General features: G+C 39.1%; 1 protein-coding gene across 1 annotated transcript in view; it reads left to right on the plus strand.

The window, feature by feature from the left end:
* cdh6 (cadherin 6) overlaps positions 1-12289 on the plus strand; it is a 99808-nt gene that overhangs the window by 57714 nt on the left and 29805 nt on the right. Inside the window, exon 5 of the mRNA XM_030074728.1 lies at positions 8561-8734. Coding sequence (XP_029930588.1) covers positions 8561-8734 — 174 coding nt within the window. The remainder of the gene's footprint in view (positions 1-8560; positions 8735-12289) is intronic.

Below are 12289 nucleotides of genomic sequence, written 5' to 3' on the forward strand. Positions count from 1 at the left end.
ACCATCAATATCAGACCTAATCAATATCACTGATTAAGAAAAAAAAAATCACCACATCTGACCAAAATCCCTTCAATCCCTTCAAAAAAATGGGAGCTAGATTTACAGATCCCTCCCGATGCTAACTTCTGGACCCAGATCTGTAAACATATTCTCCATATCAACCAATGCAAACAAACAACTTATATAATACAAGATAATCCACAGAGTAGATCACACAGGGGAGAGGATGTTTAAAATGGGTTTTGGGGATTCTGGAAATTGCTCACACTGCACACAAAACACCACTGACACCAATATGCATGCCACACCAATCAAACAGTTCTGGCACGATATCACTGACATCCTCTCTCTCCTTCTGGGCTGCTGCATCCCACTATCCCCTTCACTCTGCTCACGAGGAGACTTATCGCACATCAACCTAAACAAGACATCCAGCAGAATACTCTCAAGTCCTAATCATCACCCAGAAAACCATCCTCATGAACTGGAAAACAAGGAATTCAATCAGTATTACACTCTGGAAAAATCGCACATTTCAGTGGGAAAATTATCCGCCTCAATTAAAAAACATTCAGCTTTGACAGAAACCGGACTCCTTTCACTGACACGCTGAATTCTTAATCTCCGCATCAATATCACTCACCGCCTCGTTTTGTCTATCCACCAGCCACAATAAACATACACACCATTACTCACAGATGCATATCTACAATTACACACACTCCATAATCCCTGATATATTCCTGATCTGACACACACTTGCACGCTCACAAGCATCATGCACACACACCCAACAAACAGACAATTTCAACACAGCTTCTTCTATCCCACCCTTTTTTGTTACTATTATCATTATTTATCTACTATACATCTACTTTTCGATTTATTTATTAGTTCTTTATTAGTTCTTGTTATTAGTCTACTGATGTGGTTTTGACACCAAAGGGCGCCTGTAGCCTCAAAACACTTGGTTAAGGTTAGGGAAAGGTTATTTAGGCACCAAAATGGAATCGGGACATGGTCTCAGTCACGGATGAATGGTCTTGCTCAAACAATTGTCTCACTGTGGCTTCTCGAACCAGGGATCGAGCTCAGGTCCCTTGTGTGAACGTCCTCCCTACCTTGACCCTCTCACTCTGTATACTACGCCACCACCACCACCATGTGTCATACTGACGCCAAAGGGTGCCTTTGGCTTCAAAAGGTGCCTTTGGCATTGGTATCAGACGCAAAACGGCATTGCTATTTGACGAGTCGGGAATGAGAATAGTCTGGACAGACACAGCCAACAGCTGCAACAGAGGTGAGGGGCCTCTTGACTGACGCGGAGACAATGTAGAAGAGAGATGGCACACTGTAGAGTCATTTCCTGTATCTGTGTCACGTGAGTGCCCAGCCCCTTTAGGAGGCTCGTGGCTATATCACATCCACCCTTCCACACAGTTCACAACAGCAAATGGCAAGACTTCCAAACCAGGTTGGGTGATGAGGGGAGAGACAACCACGCCAGCTTAGGAGACTGGAGTGTATATGATTTGTATAGAGTGTCTTTGACTGAAGATGGCTCCTTATAAACATGTGGATGAGTGTGATTGGGATCATTAATAATCAGCAACCAGGACAAGCAGGATTGGTTTAGGCTGAGCTCAAACACACCAGTCAGGAATGCTGAGTAGGCAGGAGTGCACCTGGGGAGTAAGCAGAGACAAAAACTGGAAAAGAAAAATAGGGAAGCACAATCCTGCACAAGCGCCATGAAATTCTGGTACATAACACATTGATATGCCCAACAAGGCTGAAAATGACAGTAAGTGTTATGACTATAACTTCAAACTACACGATTAAATTTTTGCACACTGATGCCCCAAATAAGAGCCTGAGGCAACTGTTTGAAGTCTGAGGCCTTTCCCTGCTTAAGCATGGCATTTAGGGGGCAACTGCCTGTTATGATCCAGGAAACCAGGACATTTTCTGCAGATAAATTCAGGAGCCAAATGCTGAAAATTACAGTCCTGGCATTAAGTGATGCTGTAGCTTTTATGGTTAATACATTTATCACTTCTATTAACCTGTTTGCTTACTATAGTTAGCGAATCTATCTATACAGATCACATGAGAGGGAAAATGAAGTCACATTTTGCTTGAATGTATTAACAAAGCCTAATCAGCAGGTTATAATGCAGCTTTTAAGATAAGCTTTTAGAGTTTACTGCGACTTTTGGGTAATCTAGGTCTGTAGGTGTATAAAAAATATCAGTGATGTAAAATATATAATTTAAATCCACAATGAATTTTAAATGAATGACAGATCTATAGGTTCCTCGGGTTATATGAGGCTTGCACACATTAGTTTCTCTCTTCTACTAATGTTTGACAACACTAAGAAAGCGATGTGTAGTTCTACAGTAGACAACCTGAAAGAAACATAGCACTGTCAAACACACATGTGTTGAACGGCTGAACGGATAAATAATATCCATTGAGAGTCAATGTGATACTTTATGTGAAAGGGTACCAAAGAATGACAGAAGTATAAAGTAATGTTGTCCAGCTTTCTCATTCTCATTCTCTTTCTGCTGTTTAGGAGATGCTTTCAGTGTCATTTAAATTGTTTTAATCCATCACTTCCTGTATTGAAAACATTTCCCACCCTTGAATGTCTCAGTAAATCTTAGCTAAGCTAAATCTTCTAAAATGGGTGAACTTTCCCTTTAACAGTAAAAAAATAAATACATCCTGCACAGGCTTATGCCCAAGACCTGCATATGTACATTCCCACTTCACCAAAAAAAGCAGTAAAAAGGGATGTTTTAATATTTCCTAATATAAGATAAAAACACTGCTAAGCCCAACCTTGTCCTGATCCTATGTACTTTCTCTGTAAATAAAAAAGTCAGCCATCCATTTAGATAATCAGTACCATAATCTCCCTCACTCTGCTCATCTGTTTGTTTCTAACAAAAAGAGGAGTCAGGGCTATGGCCAGATTATTGCTGCCTGTGGATTAACCAGCAACGATAGACCTTGATCTTTAGAGGCTGACATGGAGTGGGCTGGTGCTCCCTGAGGAGAGCCCAAGAGGAACAAAATAATGCAAGGTCCTGATGGGGAGCAATGGAGGAATAAAGGGTGGAAAAGAGGGAGGAAGGACAAGATTCCAGAGAGAGAACAAAGTAATAGTGAGAAGAGAGTTAGAAAGATTGAGGGAGAGGGAGAGAGAGGGAGAGAGAGAGAATCAGAATCTAATAATTCCACAAGAAGAAGAGGCTTTGAGGGCTGGTGTTTTTGCTGCTGGCCTGGCCTCTTTAGACGAAGGCTGCCATCATGCCTGCCGTCTGCTTGCTTTGCAAGTCAAAAAGATAACTTTGATGCATTTTTGTGATTTACTTTAGTTCACACTTCCCAGTTAAACAGAAGCAATATTTTATTTTGTTCGAATAATTTTATTGCACACATATACCCAGGAGCTCATGAGTAACCAGAAGCTGATACTGGGTGCCCAGGGGCCCCATCACCTCCCTCTGGACACACAAGAAAACACACACTTAAACACAAGAATTTTGACATCTGTGGGAACATTTAAATATGTAATTTTAATCATTCAAAGTATAGGTGTCTTCTATTATTATTATTATTATAAATATTTTTCTGGTAATTTTATGGAAATTATTTTTATTTTTTATGGTAATTTTTGCTAATGTGCTAATCACTTTTTTTCCCATATTTTTGAAAGAAAATAAATGAATTTGCTCAGGTTTCAAAGTGTTTTACTCTAAGTCATATGTAAAATTATATTTCATTTTTATTTATTTTAATTTTAATTTTAATTTTGTATTTATTTAGGCCTGCTCCAATACAAGCTAAAAAAAAAACCTCTGTCTTTGGGCTTTTAATATACACCTAGTGTGCAAGCTCATACTTGTGAATAAGTAAATGAAGTTCTGGCTGCATGCTGTTTCTCAGTATTGACAGCTGATTGCTGGGTGCCATGGCTGAAAACAGATCCCTCAGGGCTACCACTGTTGGAGGCTGCCTGCTTGTGGAAGTGCTTTGGAAGTGTGAATGTGCTAACTAGTGAAAAAAAAAAAAAAAAAAAAAAAAAAAAACTCTGCTTAAGTCAAATATGACTTTAAATGCCACGGCACAAAGACATTTTGAGGCAGTCCTGACCTCAGTTTATGCAAGGCGATGTTGTTGCTGGTGGTGTGCCATGGCCTTAAGGTGAACACTTGTCAGGTCATGAACTTCACTACTGTTGATCTGAAGTGTGAAAAGTTTAAGTTTCGTCTTTGTTTCATTCTTACCAACTGTGAGTGTTTGGGCAAGTAATGTAATAGTATGAAATCACCAATAACCACTCATAACTACAGCTTAACTAAAACCCTCAAGAAAATAAGATGAGTAACAACAAAGCCCAGTACAGAAGGGCTCAATCAAACAATCTGAACCTTCTACGAGCCAGTCAAATGCCTCTATAAGCTATTTAAATTCTACAGAACTGTGAGATGGAAAAATCAATCTTCCAGTGTGAATGCATCAGTTGGAGGAGCAGCTTGCAGCTCATCAGCTGGTCTATGAAGCTTCATATAACAGATATCTCGGTGCAACAAGGACCCAATGGAAATCCTACAGGCTCTTAAGACAAAGCAACACATGGAGATCCTGAACATTCTGGCAAGCAAAACAGAGGCAGCTGAGAAGACATAGGAACATTATACAGAGGCTCAGGAGGCCTGCTTTCAAAATGCAGAGTGTTATATACTATCTGTTCAAAATAGTAATGAATAAGGCAGTTGGCAAGAAAACTCTTAACTCCGTGCGACTGTGAAATTGTTTCAGCAGTGATTTGCTTCCAGTGCTCACCAACATTGATGCTAAAGTGATAACAGAGTGCTGGTTACAGGCTGATTTGGATGTTTAGCACGATTTATAAACATATCCACTAATATTTCAAGATTTACAAGATTTTATAATCTAAATTCTCTAAACATAGTATAACCATGCAATGATCAGTTGTTTCTATTTACCTATTTTTTTTTTTCTCATGTAAATATGACAGACTGTTAGGGGGCAGATTGGATTAGTGTAATCCTGTTCAGTGTAATCTACCACTCACTATCTGTGGACAGGTGAGACCAGTGGTGTAGTGGTGTGTATATGCAGGTATACAGTGTATGCCTACCTCTGGGCAGGGGGTTTACCCTATACGGACCTAAAATAGCCAGAGATGTGTATTATTCATTGGTGTAGTGATGTGTATACACAGGTATACTGCATACCAGCATTTACCGCATATTATTTATGCCTAGCTGAAAAGCCAGAGATCCTATCAGTGTCCGTCTAGACAAGCAAGACTGCAGACAATGAAATCCAGTTTCAACTTAATGTTCTACAAGCCGCTCTCTCATTCTTCAGCCGTGTCTTTTCTCAGTGACAGCTCTCATGTTTCCTTTTAATGACACCCAGTCAGGACAGTGTGTGTGTGTGTGTGTCAGCGGCTTTGTCTCAGTCCTAATTGTTAGTTTGTGGTTTCACAGACTTGGTGCTGTAATGTCTCAGGATGTGCATCACTCTCATTCTGAGAGCAGCTGTCGAGAATACCCAGACTACCCTTCTGCATTCTTTTTTTCAGTGTTATTTACTTCATTTTATGACTCCAACTTACAGCTATGACTCACTACAGATTTTTCTTACAAATGTTTTTTTTTTTTTTTTTTTTTTTTTTTTTTTTTGCTGTGTCTTTACTGTTTGACACATGTCAGATTTTCTCATCAATCTGTTCACTTTTCTAAAAACCTCAGAGAAGAGCATGTTTCAGGTGCACTTGATGAATGTGTAAGTAACTGCTCTGTAACTGACAAAGCTGCAGTTGGTTTTTTGACTGGACCGGCCGGGCCAGCGTTAGAGACCACCGTGTCAAGGAGTGAGTGTGTGGGCGATCAAAGTTACAAGATTGGCCAGCCGAGCCGACCAATAACATCAGCTGCGTGTTGGCTACCATGAGTTTGCTATGTGTTGGACTCCTTACTTGCCCTTTTAAAATGAATCAAACTGCTGCTCATATTACATTTATCAAACACACACAAGCATAGAGAGATGGGGAGAGAGAGAGAGAGAGAGAGAGAGAGTAATTGACATTCAGAAATAAGCTCCTGCACATCCATGAGTTTATGCTTCATGGCATGTCTGCAGCAAGACCAACTCTAAATGGCTGCTTCACATAAACAATAATTCTGTTTTTTGTTTTTGTTTTTTTTTGTTTTGTTTTGTTTTGTAACATGGATAGATTATCAACTATCAGACTTTGTGCATGACACTGATCTTCACACTCATCTTTTTAACTCACTGTATAACACTCAACAAGAACAACAGTTGTGTGTGTGTGTGTGTGTGTGTGTGTGGCTTGCAGGGGTGTGCGTGCATGCATGCATGTTCATGTGCACATGGTCTGAATTTCTACCCAGAGATTTAGAGGAACATCTGGTTCCACAGATGAAGATTAATAATTAAAAATGTTCAAAAGCATTTAAACTACTTTTCATTTATAAACATTTTATAATGGTTAGTGGAAAGTAGCAACATGAAGAGCTGCAATTCCCTATAAATCAATAATAACATATCAGAGCTACATTAGAGTTAATAACTGCACACATTCAGAAAGTGCTCACTGGACAAAGGGGGTAAACTAGATTAAGATTTAGGCAAAAATGCCAAATAACCATCAGAACAAGTTAGCAGGCAAACCAGCTTTACCAAAATATTGAAAATAAAACGAAATACCTGCACTTCAGAAAAAAATGTGAGTTTTTTTTTTTATCACTTGATTGCAGTAGAGTGCTCTTTTGATTCCCACACATGTGTGCACGTGTTTGTGTGCACGTTGGGATGGAAATCGCAGCCTCTACGCCACCGCATAAATCCATCCTCTTTTTTGTCACTTTGCTTCGTTTTAAAGACGCAGTTATCACTTTACTGTCAGACATTTCAAAGCTTGATGTGCACATAGCGAGAAAACACTTGAGGATGACACAGCATTTCACCCTTATTTCTCCTGTCCTGAAGCCTGCAACCACAACTTCACATCATTTAATACCCTATCATGGCTTGTGTTCTCGTATGTTGTGATAGAACAGCTCCTTCATTCAAGTGATCTGGGGCAAAACTTCCATTTCTTCGTATGTGATCAAGGTCACGCCCCGCATGACCGACTGCATATCAGTTCATATCTGTGTTGTTGTATAAAGCACAAAAGCTGCAAACATTTATCTGCATCTTTGATTGATTCAATATATCAACATGTTAAAAAAAGCCTCACTGTGTGATTAAATTCCTTCATCAGAGGCCTTGATAATAGGGCTGTAATGGTTCAGTAAATCCACGGCTGGATCACAGTTTTGGTTTTGGTTCACTTTGTTTTGGACATCAGGGAAAAAAACACTAGCCTTTCCGATGTTCTCTGTATTTTGTCTCATTTGCAAAAATAACTTTTTTCATTCAGATTTTTTTTTTTCTGGTTTGGTTTTACATCTTTCTTGATAAAGTTTGGCCACGTTGCCCCATGAGTGTCATCCTTCTATAGACCACAAAGGGGTTGACTGTGAATTTTTGAACTGTATAGTACACCCTTCATTACAATATCATGATGAGTTGTTTGACCTTTTAAATATCAGGAGGCTTTGAAATGACTTAGGAATTGCTGTGAGCTCTGTCGCTCCCTTTGTACCACGCCATGTTGCTGTTCCCTCATGACACCATGCATTTTGACACCTTGGCGATGCAAAACATGGCACTGACGTTTTCCTAAGGTAGACCGGCGGGTCTATTACACGCTTTGCTTGACACAGGGCTGGAAAAAAAAATAGATACTTGCAATTCTATTCATTTCTATAAAACATACTTTTTTTTCAGATAATGTCATTCAAAACGTCATAGAAGTCCAATGCATGGATGGTATTAACTTAACAGAACATTGGATTCAGAGAGTACTTTATGTGAATCTGTGCATACAACAGGCAGTTTCTTATTTTTGCCCAGAACTGTTTCTGTGATATGGGAGCTGCAAGCAGCAAACAGCAGTGCACCGCTGCACCTGAAACCCGGAGCACAGACTGGATTACAACGTCCCCTTACAAGATTTCTGACTCTTTGAAATTTTCCAAATTCCCAGTTACCTCTTGTCATTTGGGTCTGCCAGTATGCAAAGTTGTCTAGAGTTGCTTTAAATATCATTTGGTGCTGAATATCAATCTTGTCTGATACACAAAGGACAAGGTTAAAAAGCACAACCACGAAACAGAGCAAAATCAACCTGTTTTAGTGATCAAATTCAGCAGGATTGCCTCCTAACTTGCCCTCTTATGTGTCATATTTCTTTTGGCAGTGACAGCAAGTCTTCTGATTGTTCTGTGATTGCATAAAGTTCACTTCTACGATTGTGTTTAAAGGGAAGAAAATGGGGTCACGGCGCACACAACAGAATCTGAAATGAGGCAGAATAAATAAAGCGCAATAAAAAAAAAAAAAAATAGAAATGCATGTGTTGTTTTTTTCTGTTCAGGCGTAATCCGAACAGCCTTGGGTCCCGGGGACATGGACCGCGAGCAGAGGGAGCACTACCAGGTGGTGATTGAAGCCAAAGACATGGCCGGACAGAGGGGAGGCCTCACCGGGACCACCGTGGTCAACATCACCCTGACCGACGTCAACGACAACCCTCCACGCTTCACACAGAGTAAGACAATGGCAATAAAGGAGGAGAGATGGCACACAAATGATGAAACACTGAGTCACACACACACACACACACACATTAATTATACATTTTTGGGGGTATAGTGAGGCAAGATAACTACAGTGTTTTTCTATACCTTGTTAAATATGAACAAGTCACCCACTGGCATGAAACGCACTACAACACTAATGATGGCTGGTACGGTTAGTTGTTAGTTGTTTTGGAGATTGTTACTCAAATGTAGGTTTACTTGGGGTCAAAATGAACATCATTCGCCACTGACCTGCAGGCAAAAAGACAATATGTGGAAATACAGGTCATGAAATTACCCGAATGTCATGGAATTAACATTTATTCTGAGCAGAGAAGGAATATAACAAAATCTCTAGGTTATGGAATGTTGTGGGACTTGTCAGTAAATAATTTTCAAGAACTAAAGCATTGTTCGAATGAGCTTTTTCACAGATTTTTTTTAACCATTATTTTACATTAATTTATACCTGTCTATTCTCATTCTCAGTCAAAACTTAAAACCGATATCCCTGCCTTACAAAAATGACATGGGAAAACCCACATATATGGAAGACCAAAGAGGCAAGGTGGATTATTTGGTTTTATTCATTTATTTATTTATTTTTGATTTATTTTTTTATATTTTTTTTTTTCACATGCCTTTAAAGCAAAATTAAACTTTGCTAGAGTGTGTGGGTTGTATAGTTCCCTGGGTGTTATATGAGTCCACATGGTGGTGAAGTCTCCTCATTAGCAGCTTGATGAGTGGATTATGCCAATAAACAGCAACAACAATGTTACACATTTTCTGTGTATGTGTGTGTAATTAGAATGACTTGTGAAAGCACTGTCAGGTTATTTCTAACGAGCGTAAGGCTAGTAAGCAGAGGATTCCTGCAGATGCTGGTTGCCGGATCTACTTTCCAATTCAAATAGAAAACAATGAGAAAAAAGCTCTTTAATTTCTTCAAAAACTGAGTACCAGGACTTGTTGTTTTTCATTTTGGCATAATCCACTTTGTTCATACTTATTTATGTGCTAAATGTGTTGTTTTGGGCGACGTTTTTCTGCACTATGGAAGTGAATGGAGAGACACAAATCCAGTGTTGTGGATTAGCAGCCCAGAGGAGCACAGAGCAGCTGATGAGGAGATTTCAGATCACGCCCAGAAAACGATGCAGAGTTCTTTAAGGAGCGCTGCATTAGTGATCGGCAACAAATTTCCCAAGCCTGGCTTTTTTGACAAAACAAATTTTGGATTCATAAGTACATGCTTTTTGGACACGTGTGAGCAACTATTTTTGCACATTTTATTCTCTTCACTGTAACAGATTTTACTTAAATTTAGAAAATTTCTTTTTAAATATGAATTTATTTCCTCTTCTTCTTCTTCTTCTTTTCATTATTATTATTATTATTATTATTACTATTGTTATTATTATTATTATCATTAGGCTTAGTGCCATTATACATTACACACATGATTTGGTTGAGATGCAAAGGGAAAATTCATGTGTGAGAATATCATTTTCACATGGGAAATGATAGATTTACATGCGACCGACAAGCACATGTGCTTTGAATTCATGTTGGTTTTTTTCACCGTGGGGACAATTAGTCAATTTTGGGCCACAGAGATGCTGGACTGTCGACGGGGAAGTGTGGCCTGATGAAGCCCTGAGGCTGGACAAGTTGTTCATATTAAAATTTTGTTGCAGCAGTTGAGTGCGCGGGCTCATTTCCATTTTCATGTCAGTTTTCAAACTTTAAAGGCCGATTCATCCTTCAAATCTTCAGCTCAAAAATGAAGCTGCATAATGTGGCAGCTTTTCATCACAGTTCAAGAGGCTGTGTTATCACGTTGTGTTTGTGTGTGTGTGTGTGTGTGTGTGTGTGTGTGTGTCCATCTGCAGTCCTCCAGTGCCTGGAGCAGTGTGAAAGAAGTGATTAAACTGTTGCTCTGTTGGCCTCGATCACACAAGTCATTCTGTCATCTAATCCTGATTACACGAACACACAAGTTCCTTCCCTTCATTTTCACTCTTGGACTTCCACTTCTTTCTGTCTCCATGCCTCCTAATTATCTTTTTCTCACCCTGTCTCTGCCTCCCTCTGTCATATTTGGTGTATCAGAGCGTCAGCAACTCCCTCTTTTCTCCTCTTTTCCCACCCACCATTAGCATCCTTCACCCAGTGTTTCCCTCCTGAGCGCTGGGTGCAAATTGAGATCACCCTGGGATCTGGTGAACAGATTGCATTTGGCATTATCATTCTGTCTAAGTCCCTCCACCACACACACATGCACACACACACGCGCGCACACATACAAACACGCAGATACTCTGGTCCATGCATGTCAAATCATTTCACTTCACACCAGGACACCAATCAATGATGTTGGTGTCAGAGCCAAGAGGCAACACAACCTCCAGCCAGCCGGAAAGAGAAATGAGCGCAGATGAAATCACCTCCAGCTCTTTCAGCTCCCACTTGTGTGTCACAATGACAGGTTTTTTTTTTTTCTTTGCTATTTTGCCATTAGATAGATGGATGCATAGATAGAGTCAAAAAACACTGTTTTAGGCCAGGACTGGGACTGGGAGGTAAAAGTGGTTGTGCTGCTGACATTGGTTCAGTATAGTTTAACATGCATGTATGCTCAGCATTTTTACTTAAAAGTGTGGATAAATCAACAAGTGACTGTCTACCAAGGTCTAAATTTAGGAGATGATAATGTAACGGGGCACAGAATGATGCTCACAGGTGCTACACATTTATTGAATAGCTGTAAGATCCAAATATCACTTTACAGTAGGTTCACATTTGCTACTTCAGTCATTTCTTCTTCAGTACTAGGAAAATAGGCTATTTTCACAGCCTAGTTTAATTTCCTTTGAGTTATGACTGAACAGTTAATCTAAAAATCATAGCAAAATATGGCCAAATGTAATATCCAAATCACAGGAGCTGTAATGATGAAGGTAAAAAAGGTTTCAAAACATTGTTGTATTGTGGTGCCACAGCCTTGACCAGGACCACAAATTGTATTTTCTACATGTAAGAACACATCTTTGAAAAAGAAAATCAAATGCAAAAATAATCATTTAAATATATCACAATTACAATATTTGTTAAATTAATCGCACTCTGTTTTTTATCATATTGGTCAACACTACATTTAGTCTTAATCTTTTGACTAAAATACATTTTACTGTAGTTCATTTTAGAATAGAATAGAATGGAATGCCTTTATTGTCACTATACACATGTACAATGAGATTAAGAGCAGCTCCTTTTAGTGCAAACATGTAATAATAAAGAACAAAAAAAAAATAAAAAAAAAAGATAAATTACAATATAGATAAAAATAAGTAAAAAAAAAAAAAAAAAAAAATCTGAATTTAGCTTGTCGGGTTTTAGTCTATGAAACTTGCCCAATTTCCCCTTGGGGATCAAAAAGGTATTTCTGATTCTGATTCTGATTCTAATTCTGAAAACTACGGCGGTTGTAGCTGTAGTTAGGGATTGAAAGCAGCACACAG

The sequence above is a fragment of the Myripristis murdjan genome, chromosome 17 (genome assembly GCF_902150065.1).
Source record: "Myripristis murdjan chromosome 17, fMyrMur1.1, whole genome shotgun sequence".
NCBI lineage: Eukaryota > Metazoa > Chordata > Actinopteri > Holocentriformes > Holocentridae > Myripristis > Myripristis murdjan.